Source organism: Herpailurus yagouaroundi, unplaced genomic scaffold, assembly GCF_014898765.1.
Source record: "Herpailurus yagouaroundi ecotype Mexico unplaced genomic scaffold, PumYag 139, whole genome shotgun sequence".
NCBI classification, from domain to species: domain Eukaryota; kingdom Metazoa; phylum Chordata; class Mammalia; order Carnivora; family Felidae; genus Herpailurus; species Herpailurus yagouaroundi.
In genome coordinates this window covers 67,799,306-67,815,291 of record NW_024412394.1, presented here as the reverse complement: position 1 = coordinate 67,815,291, position 15,986 = coordinate 67,799,306, and the positions used below count along the sequence as shown (strand labels likewise).

The following is a 15,986-nucleotide window of genomic DNA, read 5'->3' as shown; positions in this document are numbered from 1 at the left end:
CAACTATCCTGTATCGTACGTGGGTGGGTCCACTGTAATCACAAAAATCCTTCAAAGGCAGAAGAGGAGAGTAGAAAGGAAGGCAGAAAGATTAGAAGCACAAGAAGGATTCAGTGTATGGTTGCTAGCTCTGAAGATGGAGTAGGCCACAAGTCAAAGAAGGCAAGGAGCCTTTGGGAACTGAGAATGACCCCAGCCAACAGCCAGCAAGGACACAGGGACTTCAGTCCTTTAACTGCATGGGATTCTGCCATCAATCTGAATGAACCTGGAAGCCTCCAGGTAAGAGCCCAGGTTCCCGACACTGACTGAATCTTGGCTTCATTTGACTTCATCACCTTCATTTTTACTTCAGACTTGTGACACCCTAGGTGGATAACACAGCTGAGTAATTCTGTGCCCAGACTTCTGGCCCACAGAAACTATGAGATAATAAATGGGTGTTGTTTTAAGGCACTAATTTTATGGTAATTTGTTATAGAACCTATAGAAACCTCAGAAAACATTCAAGAAGAGATGTTAGCTAGGTCAGCTTTTAGGTAAACAAGTCTGGGACTCAACAGAGAAGTCAAAGGTTAGAGATACAAAGGTGAGTGTCAAATGCATGGTACTTAAGAGCTGGATGAGATGCCCCTAAGGTAAAAGTGCAGAAAGAAAAGAAGAGGGTTTAGAAATGGGGCAGGAGACATCAATAGGGAGACTGAGTGAGATATTACACAGGTGAGTTTCAAGAAAGAGGGAATGGTCAACTGTGATCAAAGCTGGTGACAGGCCCCATAAGATGAAGGCAGAAAAGTGACCACTGGCTTGGCAATATGGAGACTCCTGGTGATTCTGAAAAGCACAGGTTCAGTGGCATGATAGGGAGGATGCCCAGTGGAACAGGTAGAACAGGATACAAGAGGAAACAGGCAGGCAGATAACTAGAGAGGTTTTGCTTAGGAATGCAAAGGAAAAGGACTGTGGACTGAGGATGGAAGGAAAAGTCAAAAGGAAAAAAAATACCAAGGAGTGCTTTCGTGCTAATGGAAATGAAGCAGTAGAGAGGGGGAAACGGATTATGTGCAGCAACGAAAGCTACAGGGAAAGTATGAAGGGATGGGATTCAAAGCATGGCAGAGGGGTTAAACTGAGAGTACTTAGTTGCAACTTTTTCTTCTGCCAAGTTTAACTGCTTTGGTTGCAGGAAAGGTGAATAGTTATTGTTATTTAAAATGTTATTAAAACAAAAATTATTGCCAAGTGTCTTCTTCCTGCTATAGCCAAGCACAGCTTATTCACTCTAAACCTCAGAAGGATCACCTTAGAAGGCTGTCTCACTAGTCTTGATAAACTAAAATGTTCTCCCTCGTATGCCCCTGTTCCAGTGGTGAGCAGAAAGGGAAAGAAACTGTCCCACTACTTTACAGCACTATCATAATGCTGTGTGGTGCCACCTCCATGTGTTTTCCAAGTATGGTAGGCTCTTTACCTTGTGAACTTTTCTTTTTTTTTAAATCTGTTTGAGAAGGATCTGATTCTCCCCTATGCATGCACGCACACACACACACACACACAGACACACACACACACACACACACACACTAATCTGTTATTAACTGCTGAAGGTATCATATATCTTCTCTTTCTTTCTTATAATAGGATTTATTTTATTTATTTTTCTTTTGGGGGAGAGAGAGAGCACATGCACGCAAGTGGGGGAGGGGCAGAGGGAGAGGGAGGGAGAAAATCTCAAGCAGGCTCCATGCCCAGCACAGAGCCTGACATGGGGCTCAATCCCACAACTGTGAGATTATGACCTGGGGTGAAGTCAAGAGTTGGACATTTAACCGGCAGCTTACCCATTTCACCGGCCACTTAACTGACTGAGCTACCCACCCTCTTATAATAGGATTTAAATTCAACAAGCTTCAGCAAAAAAATTCAGCTTACCAAAGTAAATGTAAAAAAAAAAAAAAAAAATTAGAAGGAGCTTATCAAGGTCCTTCAGACAGTTATAATTATAAAGCTCTTCCTAACACCTGAAGGGAGTATCTAGGTATCTCTTCTTTCCTTATTGGCATCCTCCAACTGCTGATGTAACCAGCTATGTTGGAAACCAAAGGTACTTCTTAAAGACAAAGCTCAGAGCATGCTAATATGTGAAGCTTCAGAACAATTTTTAAAATGAGCCTGAAAGAGACTCAGGTGGGTTGCCCATATAGCATCGATCTGTCTACACAAACCAACAATAAAATTCCTAACAACCTAGGGCAACAAATAAACAAATGGGACTACATCAAACTAAAAAGCTTTTGCACAGTGAAGGAAACCATCAACAAATGAAAAGATAATCTACTGAATGGGAGAAGATATCTGCAAATGATACACCCAATAAGGGGATAATATTCAAAATATATAAAGAATATAAAAAAAAACAAAACAAAACAATTGATTAAAAACAATCAAACAATCGGGGCACCTGGGTGGCTCAGTCGGTTAAGTGCCCAACTCTTGATCTCAGCTCAGGTCATGATCTCATGGTTTGTGAGTCTGAACCCCGCACTGGGCTCTGTGCTGATAGCGTGGAGCCTGCTTGGGATTCTCTCTCTCCACCCTCCTTCCCCATCTCTCTCTCTGCGCCTACTCCACTTGTTCTCTATCTCTCAAAACAAATAAATAAACTGAAAAAAAAAAAAAACTGATTAAAAAATGGGCAGAGGACCGGAAGAGAAACTTCTCCAAAGAAGGAATATAGATGGCCAAGAGACACATGAAAAGATACTCAACATCACTAATCACCAGGGAATGCAAATAAAAACCACAATGAAATATCACTTCACATCTGTCAGAATGGCTATTATCAAAAAGACAACAAGTAACAAGTGTTGGCCAGGAATCAGAGAAAAGGGAATCCTTGTGCACTGTTAGTGTGAATGTAAAATGGTGCAGCCACTGTGGAAAACAGTGCAAAGGTTCCTCAGAAAATTAAAACAAGAACTACCATATGATTTGGCAATTCCACTTCTAGGTATTTATTCAAAGAAAACAAAAACACTGATTCAAAAAGACGCACCCCTATGTTCACTGGAGCATTACATACAATAGCCAAGATAGTGAAGTTGAGCTTTCTTTCATATGTTTGGAATCCATTGCATTTTTTTCCCTACGAACTGTACATTTCATTTGCCTATTTTTTTCTCTTAAACTGTTGGTCTCTTTATTTTGGCTTATTACATCTAAAGGAAATACTGGCTCTTTATATCTAAAGAAAATTAGCATTTGATGGTAGGTTTCAAAATTCTCCATAGCTTATCTTTTGACTTAATTTGCTGTTTGTCTGTCTACATAAATTTTTTTGGTAATGAGAGGAAAAAAATTCCTAACAACTTAATTTCAAGCATCTTCCTGCCCACCCCAGAGGAATAATGTAAGGAAGTTAAGTTTTGTAAAGTTATCTTGAGTGCTTTAAAGAGAATGGTTCTATAAATCCTAACATAATATCCACTGTATTTTTAAAATAAGTTGTACACCCCAACGACACCATGCTTCTCAAAATAAAGTCTGTTTTAGCCACATTGTTCATAAAATAATTGCTTTCATAGTAGTTCTTCTCGCAGTTGTGGGCAATTTTGTCTTATCTTTCCACGACCATTTTCTATCTTTTAATAGTACTCCTTGCTTTTTAAATAATGTACAGCTACACATTCATTCTCTCTGTCCCCCAGTCTTATTAAAAAACACTTTACCCGGGGCGCCTGGGTGGCTCAGTCGGTTAGGCGTCTGACTTTGGCTCAGGTCATGATCTCGCGATTCATGAGTTCAAGCCCCGCATCGGGCTCTGTGCTGACAGCTCAGAGCCTGGAGCCTGTTTCAGATTCTGTGTCTCCCTCTCTCTCTGCCCCTCCCCTGCTCATGCTCTGTCTCTCTCTGCCTCAAAAATAAATAAAAACATTAAAAAAAATTTAAAAAAATAAAATAAAATAAAAAACACTTTACTTGGTCCTTATATATCAATAATCATTCCCATCATAGGGACAATGATAACAGAGTACAGAAGAGTGGATGCTCTCTTTCCATCAGAACAGTTTTCAACCTTTTCCATGGTAACCCACCCCCAGAGAGATAGGAACATATTGGCACACTACTTACACGAGTGTTACAGGTTGAAATGTGTCCCCCCAAAAGATATGGTAAAGTCGTAAGCCCTGGGGCCTGTGAATGTGACCTTATTCGGAAGTTGAGTCTTTGCAGATATGATCCAGTTAAGATGCAGTCACTCTAGGGGCACCTAGGTGGCTCAGTTGGTTAAGTGACCTTCTTTGGCTCAGGTCATGATCTCATGGCTTGTGAGTTCGAGCCCCGCGTGGGGCTCTGTGCTGACAGCTCAGAGCCTGGAGCCTGCTTTGGATTCTGTGTCTCCCTCTCTCTCTGCCCCTCCCCCACTCACACTCTGTCTCTCTCTCTCAAAAATAAACATTAAAAAAATTAAAAAAAAAAAAGACACAGTCACTCTAGAGTAGGGCAGCCCATAATCCACTATGACTAATGTCCTTACATGAAGAGAGGGACTCACAGGGAAAGTGCCATGAAGACACAGACACAAGGGGAAAATGTCAGGCAAAGTCAGAGGCAGAAATTAAAGTGCCGTACTTGCAAGCCACGGATCACCAGCAATCATCAGAAGCTAAGAAGCAAGTTAGGATTCTCCCCTGGAGCCTTCAGGGAGAAGGAGCACGGCCCTGCTCATACCCTGATTTTGGACTTCTAGCCTCCAGAACTGTGAGACAACAAATCTATTGTTGAGCACCTTCAAAGTGAGATTCTATTTTATTTAAACTTTCAAAATATTTAATTTTGATTTCACTTAGCCAGATTGCTTAAAAAAGGAAAATGCATAAGAAGAAAAATGCACATCAGGTAAAGTTGTAGAAATGCTTATTATTCCAGAATTACCTGAAAAAGCATTGCTGTAATATCTAGACAGGGTCTGCATGATGTCTTTTGAGTGCTGGGTCCATGGTGCTATCTTTCTGTAGGTTTTGACACGGTGAACAAGTTGAGAACCACCATACTGAAGGGACAGGGTATCCCCATGATCTTCATAGAGTTCCTCAAATAACCTAAACCAAAGAAAAACATTAAAAAATTTTACTGAAAGTGTTACACACGCTCTTCACTTAGCCACCTTTGAATTCCTAAAAGCCTTTCAAGTAGACTCTTGATAATAAATGTACGTGCAAAATATACACTATAGTAATAATCTAAAAAGTAACAAAATCAAAGAAAACACTGAAAAGGAAGTAAGGGCACCAAAAACGTAACCCACCAAAGCCAGACCACGGTGGTTCTAACCTTATTGAAAGACTTCTAACATTTTTCATCTTTCTAATTGATTTTTCAGATCAATTTATCTCCCACAACAGAATTTTCTGCCTTTCTGGGACAGACAAACCATATTCTTTCCTAAAAACATGTTTGAAACTCGTATTTCTTCACGTGCCTGTTAAGATTTTCAGTGCAGCGGTATCTGTGGATTTGGCCATTTGGAAGCCGATCTCTTTGCTCAACAGAGCCTTTATGACTCCATCAGATGACCGATAACAACCATCATTGTATTTTCAAGAAACAGCATTTCACGCAGTGCCATGGATCCAATGGGCAGTGAAGACACAGTAATCCTTAATGAAGAATCAATCTTTTATATGCCTTATATTTTTAATTACAAATGTACGAAGTCACATTACTTTTTCTTTCTAATGCAGTCTGAATTTATTTTTTTTTAAAACCACTAGTCTGTATTTATCTAAAGCACTTTGGATTTATCTAAAGAGCATAGTGTTTACTGATAATTAATACCAACAAAAAATAAAAACCATGGCAATAACACACAGGTCTTTAATAAAAATATTTATTACAGAATTAATTTGAATAGTTTTAGCAATATAATTTTTGAGAAGCTAAATGAAGAAACAAGTTCATAGAATTCCTTATTATAATCAGTTTTGCTTTCTGTCATTACCAGCACTCAAAAGGCAGAAAAGAAGATTTACCTAACTGCATCTGTATCAAACTGTAGATTAGGCTTGTCGATCAGTCCCAAGGAGTACAGCTGATAAGCCAAAGCACATTTTCCCACCATAAACTGTGCCGTGTTGGTGCGGTCTAAACAGTCCACACAGTTGGTTCGAAGAACACCAGTCTAAAGAGAAATACCTTAAGATTTTCCAACCATTATTCAGTGACCAAAACTGCTTCTATACCACTTTAGATTTCTTTTCTTAAAAAACAGAAGAAAAGCTGTAGGCAGGGTATTATTCCTGCACAAATAATGAAGAACATTATAAAAGGTTACATTTGCTGCTCACTTAATATTGCTGCAATGGCATTGCTATACCTTCTAGTCTATATTTGAATTTTCTTTTTGAGTTTAAGATAAAACAGATAACTAACATTTTCCACATGTACCGATTAGTAAAATATGTTGCTTTTTCCCTGATAGATCTCTTTTATTGTAGAAACCAAATATTCAGTGGTTGGGGCCTTATTTTTATTAAAGCATGATTAATATATATGGTGATTGTATCTGGGTCATTTTCCAAAGTGATTCGAATTTATTCTTTTCCCATTTGTTTATGTTTCAATTTCCAATAATAAAAATTATAATGTTTAAGAAAAAATCCACAGGCCATTATTATTTTAGTTGCACATCATTTGTAAGAGTTAAACACTAGCAGTAAGGCTTTTAAAAATCCTGATTAATAATTTGGCATTAAATAAGAAGTATATCTCTCTCCACAACTACTTTCAGAAAACATCATGCACTGCGAATACAGATTCTATTCACTATTAATATAATATCTATACCTGCAGGCGACCAGTGGGAATCACACATCCTCCTAGTTCATTCCACCTGTGTTTAAAAATAGATGCTTTAAAAAATTTTTAATAGCATAATCTATATTCATTTTTGGTACTAGCTCTTTATAAAGAATCAAAGTAATAGGGCTGAATGCACCAGAATGACCAGCTGATTCTGCTTACTTTCATTCTTTCTGGAAAGTGAATATGCAAATAACCAAGATGGAATGCTATCCACGCTCTCCCTCCTCACGGAGAACACAGGGAAACCCAGGAAAGAAGCAACTTAACTTGCCCCAGTGTCGCACAACTCAGGCATTTATCACCCATGTTCAATCAAAATCCCTGTTGCATTAATTTAAGCCTATTTCCTCTTTGGTCTCTACAGACATGAATAGTAATTGCAGGAGATCTTTCTAATAAAATCTTCCAAGCCTTATCCTCCTTCCCTCAGTGTTAAGATTCTCCACCTCCTCTAGCTTTATTTCATGGAGTTTTGTTGCATACCTTTGGTTGTTTTTGCAGACTTCCTTATTATTTTCCCTCCTTCTTATTTTCTCCATGTGCTAATGAATGCCTGGGGGTATGTTCTAAGTACTATATAATGAAATTGCTATTTTATTTTAATTATTTAAAATATTTTAATTATTTAAAACATTTTAATTTCTTAAGATATTTTAATTATTTAAAAAACAATTTTAAGTTTGAGAGAGACAGAGACAGTGTGACCGGGGGAGGGGCAGAGAGAGAGAGGTAGAGAGAGAGAATCCCAAGCAGGCTCTACACTGTTGAGCCCGGACGTGGGGCTAAAACTCATGAAACCATGAGATTGTAACCTGAGTCAAAACCAAGAGTCGGACATTTCACCAACTGAGCCACCCGGGGACCCCCAAGATATTTTAATTATTTAAAAGAAGGTGCAGTACAGAAAAGAGTTAACAGGTCTGACTGCTTTCCTCAGAAAGGCCTGCTAACACAGTTGGTCCTTGGCTGGCATCTGGGAACTTGTGTTCCCATTCCCCGACAGACAAGAGTGCCTCACTGTACCTAAACTGTCTGTAGAGACAATATGGTTTTGCTGAACAACCTCTTTCCTTAAGGGAGTCAGGAATTTTGGTATGTCAAGCAAAGCTGTCTAGGGGACCAGCCTCCAATAAAACACCCTGATGCTGAGTATTTAATAATCTTCTCTGATTGGCAACATTTCACACATGCTGTGACAACAGGTTGCAGGGGGAGTTAAGCATGTTCTGTGCGACTCCATTAAGAGAGAACTTTGAAAGTTTCACCTATTTCCTCCGGACTTTGCCACATATGCCTTTTCCCTTTGCGAATTTTGCTTTGTATCCTTTGACATTAATAAATCACAGCCATGAGTACAACAATATGCTGAATGCTTAGATGTTTCCTCATGAATCAAGGATCCTGGGGATGGTCTTGAGGACCACCATCACAGATATGCCAAAATTCAAACTGTAACAAAAGGATGCTTTCTTTTATTATTTGTCTATTTATTTTTGAGGGAGAGAGAGACAGAGACAGAGAGACAGAGTGTGACCGGGGAGGGACAGAGAGAGAGACACACACACACAGAATTGGAAGTAGGCTGCAGGATCTGAGCTGTCAGCACAGAGCCCAACACGGGGTTCGAACTCACTCACGAACTGTGAGATCATGACCTAAGCCAAAGTTGGACACTTAACTGACTGAGCCACCCAGGCGCCCCAGAAAAGGATGATTTCTAAAGATATACACACGACAGTTGGTTTTTGCTCTGTGCGGTATTTTGGTTTTTACCATTATAATTAACTTTGTTAGCTGAAAATAAAATGCTGGGAAGGTATAACATTAGTTCATTAAAAGACACATAAAACAGGATCCTTGATCTGAAGAAGCTCACAAAGTAGTAATGAAGAAAGGTTTGTGAACAATAACTATAATACAGTGATAAACATGATTTTCATAAAAATGTCATAGGAAAAAATTTACATTTCATAAATGTATTTAGTCTATGGAAAAAAATTCCTGCCCTTAATGCTGAAAAATAGAATTCATTGCAGAAAATTTTACTTGGCAGCAACATCTGATGTAATGTTTATTCCATGAATAACAGATATTCTGTGGCTTCCATCAGAAGTCTATACAACCGCCAGAGGAAATCCCATGCCGATAGTGAAAGTTCATTCCACAATCACATGAGCAGCTTGTCTTGTCTCCCCAAAGAAATAAATTCATCCATCTTTCAAGTAATACAAACTGCTCATATTTACAATATTTTTATCCACAAGAGCAAAATTCTTGATTTAAGTTTTTACACCATACATACTTTTCATCTGGCCGCAAAATGCTACAGTAAGAATCAGGGCGGTTTACAAAGAACCCAGTTTTCTTCACCACACTTTCTGCAATCACATTCAGTCGATCAAGAACATTACACAGCTTGCTGAGGAGAGAAGGAAGAATGAGAAAAGTGAGAAGAGACAGGTCTAATGTATACTTATCTTTACATCAGAAGCAAATAAAGTCTACAGTAATGACAGGGATTTAAGGTTTTTTTTAAATATAAAATTTATTGTCAAATTGGTTTCCATACAACACCCAGTGCTCATCCCAACAGGTGCCCTCCTCAATACCCATCACCCACGCTCCCCTCCCTCCCACCCCCCCATCAACCCTCAGTTTGTTCTCAGTTTTTAAGAGTCTCTTATGGTTTGGCTCCCTCCCTCTCTAACTTTTTTTTTTCTTCCCCTCTCCCATGGTCTTCTGTCAACTGATGAATGGATAAAGAAATTGTGGTTTATATACACAATGGAATACTACTTGGCAATGAGAAAGAATGAAATATGGCCTTTTGTAGCAACGTGGATGGATCTGGAGAGTGTTGTGCTACGTGAAGTAAGTCATAAAGAGAAAGGCAGATACCATATGTTTTCACTCTTATGTGGATCCTGGGATTTAAGTTTTAAAATGTCCGGTTTGCATTCAACAGGAACATTGTAACAATTAATTTCTGCAATATAATGTGTGTTCAATAACTAGCAAGATTTGGTGCAAGAGACATGAAGGGCATGTATCAACTCTTGGCAAGCCTTAATCTTGGCACATTACATCCCCAGGAGAGCTTCTCCCAAAGCCTTTCACTACTTAAGAGTCAAATCAGTCAAGTCAATACGCATTCATAAAATGTGAGCAGAATACAATGCACAGTGCGGGTGGCAGGGGAAGAAAACACTGGAAAATAAATATGAATGGTGCCAACCTGTGATCAGTCTTAGACTCTAGGAAAATGTGTGCGTATGTGTGTGTGTGTGTGTGTGTGCGTGCATGGGTATCTAACCACACGAAATGAGTTAGAAAAAAGTACAATGAATTAAAGTACAAAATAATACGGTAACATTAAAAAAATGAACAACACCTCAGAATGAACTTAGTGTTAATATGAACGCCTAGTAAATGAGTAAAAGGACAATGTAAGGTTAAGGAAAGAAAGTTCCTTGGATGACCAGAGTTTTGAGTCAGGTCCTTGACAGGTAAAGGAGAGGTAGGAATGCACCCCAGGGAGGTGGGGGTCAAACCACAGAAGAAAAGGCTCAGGAATGGGACCCTGGCTGCCACGCTGGAGACTGGGCATGCAGTTTCATCTTCTAGGAAGAGAACAGCCCGGGTATAAAGAAAAAGTTACTACATTCTGGAATGGGGCTTTAACACTACACTAAGAGTTTGGATTGCCTATGAACAGTCAGGAGTCACTACAGGTTCATCCACAAGCCAGATCTGCCAAAAGTGGTATCTGAGAAGGTGACCAAATGGGGACAAGATGAAACAGGGCACAGCGAAACTAATGGCTGTAAGGGAAAGCATGGAGCAGAGATGTCCTGAAGTGACTAGTTACTTAAAAGAGAATGTGCAGGTGGTATCGGTGGTGGGCAAAGAAAAGAGTTTGGTCAATTAATTTAAGCACTCAAATTATACATCAGCACCAAAACAGCCCCTCAGTGGGTTCATGAAGGAAATTAAAAGAGAACGTTTACTTTACCATGGAGAGCAGCTTCCGGCTACTTTATGTCACAAGAAAAGGAAAATATCAGAACCAAACATATGGACATCTACTCACCTCTTGGTGTACTTGGCCATATCCCAAGGAATATAAATAATGGTGTGCTCAGGAGGCAAAAACTGGTTGAGGTACGTCACAGCAGCTACAAGTTCTTCACTCAGAATTCTCTCATGCTTTCTTTTCTCTCGTTCCTTTATCAAAAATGAAACATTTTCAGGGTTCTAGTTACCTTAAGTCAGAGGAAGAGACTTTCAACATTTTTACTTTTCAGCTAAGGCAAGAAGCCTAAGTCTTAAATATACTGGATAAAAAAAAAGCCTAAAATAAAAATAATATAAATTCAAAGAAATAAATACTTCATTGAAGTCAACAGATAATTAGCTTCAAAAATTCAAGGAGATGAGATTTCTTTTTAATAACCTCCTGCAGCTTCAAGAAGCTCGGTTCACCCTCCCAGGCCTCGTCTCCACCCTCCACACCCCACTCTGTCAGAAAAGAACTCCCCAAGGACCAAAAGAACAAAACCCTGAACACCAGCCCGCTAAGGACAAGACAGAAATCCACTAGGTCTGGATGGATAATCTCTAAACTGGCTGAGACTGTTTTGCAGCCTACATGTGTTTCCAAATTTGACTCTTAAACACCGTGTGAGGTAGACAAGCGAGGCACTTTCTCCCCTTTCAACACTGTGGTTGAACTGAAGTTGAGAGGTGTTCATGGACCAAATCTTACCTTCTGCCTCCCTGCCTGCTGTACCTCCTTACATATTACATGCCTCTCATTTAAGAGACATTAATGCAGGGGCGCCTGGGGGGCTCAATCGGTTAAGCATCCGACTTCAGCTCAGGTCGTGATCTCGCTGTTCATGGGTTCGAGCCCCACGTCAGGCTCTGTGCTGACAGCTCAGCGCCTGGAGCCTGCTTCAGATGCTGTGTCTCCCTCTCTCTCTCTCTGCCCTTCTCCCACTTGCTCTCTATCTCTGTCTCTCTCTCTCTCCTAAAAAATAAACATTAAAAATTTTTTTTAAAAAAAGAGAGAGGCTAGTGTGTTCCAGTACAGCTCTGTGGCTGGAATGCTGGCTCAGCTGCCTGCTAGCCACATAGCCTTGGGCAAGGTTCTCACCTTTCCAGGGCCTCTATTTCTTCATCTATAAAATGGGGTAACAATAGTATCTCCCTTACAGCGATAATGTGAGGTTTAAAAGAGATAAAACACAATAATCTCTTATCAGAGTAACTGTCTGTGAGAACTATTAATAACAATCAGCCATTTTTATTGTTATCCTGATCAGGACTTCACTTAGAAACAAAGAAAAACAATTCAGTGACAGTGACACCAACACGGTGTTGAGGCACTATCGCTGGCATCAAAATGGGTCTCTGCTGTTTTCAGTCATGGTATTAGTTATTAATTGTCATGAATGTAATTAGATAGCCACTGTGGAAACAAAAAGGGTATCTCTTCTGCACAGCTGAATAAGTCAAATGGAGGAATTAGAAAAGAGTTGATTAAGAACAGTGTTAAATCAGTTTAGGATGAACATGTATTTAGCTGTTTACATCCGAGAAAATTAAATTATGTATCTGGAATTTTTCTCAAAAGCACTTTGAATCAACTAGGGAAACAAAACCTTTCTGAAATTTTTTGATCAAATCTGATATTTTATGAGAGGAGAGAAAAGGTTATTTAATCAACCTTAGATCATCTCCACGTAAAAAGAATCTGCTTTATGCCTTGTCTGTCCATCATGGATTAGTGGTAGTGGGTTTAGTCAACCTCCTTTGGGTCGCAGAGTCCTATTACAACCAGATGAAAACGTCACAAATGCAAGTGATTTTAAGTATCACTTCAAGAAGTCAGAGACTCCCCCACTGCCTGTCACCCACGGCCCCCAGACTAAACACGTTCAGTGCTTGATTCCAGGTTGACTTCCTATTGATTCCCCAGTAGTGGTACTGACCGTGCATGGGTTGCTACAAAATGTCAACCAGCATCTCAAACTTCCACAACTAGGGAAGGTGGGGTAGGGGTGGGATTACAACACAGGATAAAAAAGAAAAGAAATCAAGAAAAGCATTACATTTTAGTGACTTCATACAGAGGCAGAATAAAGAGTGAACATCCTGGGGTGCCTGGGTGGCTGACTCTTGATTTCAGCTCAGGTCATGATCTCATGGGTTCATGGGATTGAACCCCACATCGGGTTCTGTGCTGACAGTGCAGAGCCTGCTTGGGATTCTCTCTCCCCCTCTCTCTCTCTGCCCCTCCCCTGTGCACACGCTCTTTTTCTCTCTCTAAATAAATAAATAAACTTAAAAAAAAAAGTGAATATCCTTCAGTATCATTCAATACACACAAATGCATTCTTTGACTCTAATCACAAATTAGTACTTTTCCCAAGTGAACTGAATAAACATCTTCTTTTAACGTACGAATAAAATAACTAATGGCAAAAACAACAAAAAACTTTTTTCTATTCCACAAAATAGCGACTTAATCTCCAAACTATTTTCTACTTATCTCTAATTATTGCCAGGATTTTTAGGACAATGGAATGATGAACGAGTACAATTTTTTAAGTCCCCTGATTAACCTTTAAATATTAACAAATATATTTTGTTAATAAATGTACATTTGAGAAACCTGGGTAAGCACACTTTACAATCACATGTATCGGATGTTATTTTTGAATCTGCATATTGAATACAGAATTACTTCAAACATCATAGACTGAATGTCCATTTAGCCATAGCTTCTAACCATATTGTATGGACTTTGTATACCATGAAGAAGAGCCAGCGTTCCCTATTTTGGTGAATGGCATCACCATCCATCCACCTGAGTAACCAGAAGCCCAGGGATCAAACCTGACATCTCCCTCTCCCTCATCTCAAATCTAGCCCATCACCGAGTCTACTGCTTCCATACACTTCTCCTCAGCTCTACCATACCACCCTGGTTTAAACCAGGGTCACCCCTTTTCTGGATAATTAGAATAACCTCCTATGTGGTCTTCCAACATATTCTTTAGCCTTGTGCCAATCTACATGTTCCCTTTGTTGAGGTCAGGATGGCCTTTTCAAAATATAAATCAGACCACAATCCTCGCAATCATGCAAAACCTTCAATGGTTTTCCATTACACTCCCAGGATAAAGACCACACTCATCAACACACCCCACAATGCTCTGCATGGTCTGGCCAGAACTATCTCTTCAGCCTCGTCTCACAACAGGCTCTCTGGTCCTCATCAGCAAGGCCCCTGCCATAAGGCCTTCCCTTCCTCAAAGGTACCATATCTGACCCAGGGCCGTGGTACCTGCTGTTCTGAGTTGAATATTACTCCCTCTCTTCTTGGCCTAGTTAATGCCTCTTCCTTCAGTCTGTGCTGACTCATCATCTCCTTGGGGGAAACTTCTCTCCCATTATAAGCTCTCATAGCACCGTTTAGCCTGTCTCGGTACCTCTGCATTACTTCACCATCTCCTCCATTAGACTACTAGCTCTGTGAAGGCAGGAATTGTTTCTGTGACTGCCTTGGCACAAAGGAAACCTTCAAGAATACTTGTTAAACAATGAACTAAATGGACACAGGATTCCTTGGTGTCGATTAAATTAACATTTCTTAATCAACCTCTCAGAATAACCTCAGACACTACTAAGTTGTTGGCCACTGCTGTGACCATAACAAAACCCTTGCTCTTCATGCTTTCGGTGTCTTCGTGGCTGTGGACTGAGATTCTTTCAATGCAACAGATATAGATACAATTTAGTACCTGCTCTCCCTGCTCTCCATCCTAGGCTAATGACCTGAGTGCCTACTTATATACATGAGATATGTTGCCCAGACGCCTCTCACAAGGAAGCACAGAACTGTAAGGCCATGCCACCACTTTGTCCACCTGGTTCTTGAACCACAGTAGTACCCCAATTTCTGAATCTAGCCTTTAGACCTTACTACTACATATTAGCTTTCCTAAGAGATCTCTGGATTGTCTAGGGAATGGGGTGTATCAAGACTAGCCTGTGACTGTGTGATCTCCATGCTTCCTTCTCCAATCTGTCCTGGAAACTCAGAAGACGGACAGACAGCACCACCCTCTTCCCTTGAAGACATACTGCTGATTCTCCCAGTTACCCAGGGAAGAGGCCACACAGAATCTAAGGCCAAAGGACAATGCCTTCGACAATCAGACACAGTGCTCTGTCACAACACAGAAAGTCTATAAAGCAAGCTTGTTAAACCCCTTTGTGCCAAGGAAAGATTTTTCTGGTGTGACTGAATTTCCCAAGCAAACAGATGAGCACGCCATACCTTCACTAAATTCAAGATGATGATGGGGGAGCCAAACCTTTGAAGCATCTGGTCAAAGTGAAGGGCAGCCACATGTGCAAATGGATCTGCCTGATCCACTGAGGGGGATAAAAAGGATGAATAAATAAATACCAAAATAAAAATTATAAAGCAAGAATAAAGACGCATAGGGCTTGGTTTTGCTTTTTAATGTTTAAAAAATGCAATACAACTAGTAGTTTCAATTAATTAATTCAATTAATATAGTAGTTTCACTTCCCAAATTCCTCTTGAGCTTATCAGACCCTCCTTCTACACGTATTTATTGAATTTGACTGATTCTTACATTTCTGAAGTAAAATACAATTTACTAGCAGCCAAAATTAAAGAACACTTATAAAGTTATTGAATAAAAATAACAGATGTCCTTCTTCTAAATTCTCTACCTTCCAGTAGCGAAACTTGGTTAAAATCTAAGAATTTATGAGATTTCTGTTCGTCATCTCTAACTGTGGGTTAAAAAAAGGGTTACTATTAAAAAGATTGTTCCACGTACACGTAATAGGTGGTTTAGGCATCATAGTTGAAATGTCCTGAGACCAGTATAAAGGCACTGATCCTCTGACTTGTACATAAGAAGAATAGCTCCCTGCAGTAAAAGACATCACAGAAGCATCGCAGAGTATTTGTTCAGTCTCCACTTCATTTGCAACATCGCCCTGGAAAGAAAGGTGGCATTTAAAGATATTTTATGTTCTCAGAATTTTTTAATGGAACAAATTTCCAAGTATATAAT

The 15,986-nt window shown here is 39.7% G+C and overlaps 1 protein-coding gene across 4 annotated transcripts in view; it reads right to left on the bottom strand.

Annotated features, from left to right (window-relative positions):
* Nucleotides 1-15,986, bottom strand: part of FIG4 (FIG4 phosphoinositide 5-phosphatase) — a 131,497-nt gene that overhangs the window by 70,368 nt on the left and 45,143 nt on the right. For all 4 annotated transcript variants that reach the window (XR_005789957.1, XM_040474363.1, XM_040474364.1 and 1 more), the window contains exons 9-15: nucleotides 15,747-15,909; nucleotides 15,212-15,309; nucleotides 10,955-11,088; nucleotides 9,167-9,283; nucleotides 6,847-6,892; nucleotides 6,033-6,181; nucleotides 4,936-5,102 (exon numbers count right to left, since the gene is read on the bottom strand). Coding sequence is in view for 3 of the 4 variants with exons in the window: in XM_040474363.1 (XP_040330297.1) it covers nucleotides 4,936-5,102; nucleotides 6,033-6,181; nucleotides 6,847-6,892; nucleotides 9,167-9,283; nucleotides 10,955-11,088; nucleotides 15,212-15,309; nucleotides 15,747-15,909 (874 nt within the window). In the remaining variant the exon portion in view is untranslated. The remainder of the gene's footprint in view (nucleotides 1-4,935; nucleotides 5,103-6,032; nucleotides 6,182-6,846; nucleotides 6,893-9,166; nucleotides 9,284-10,954; nucleotides 11,089-15,211; nucleotides 15,310-15,746; nucleotides 15,910-15,986) is intronic.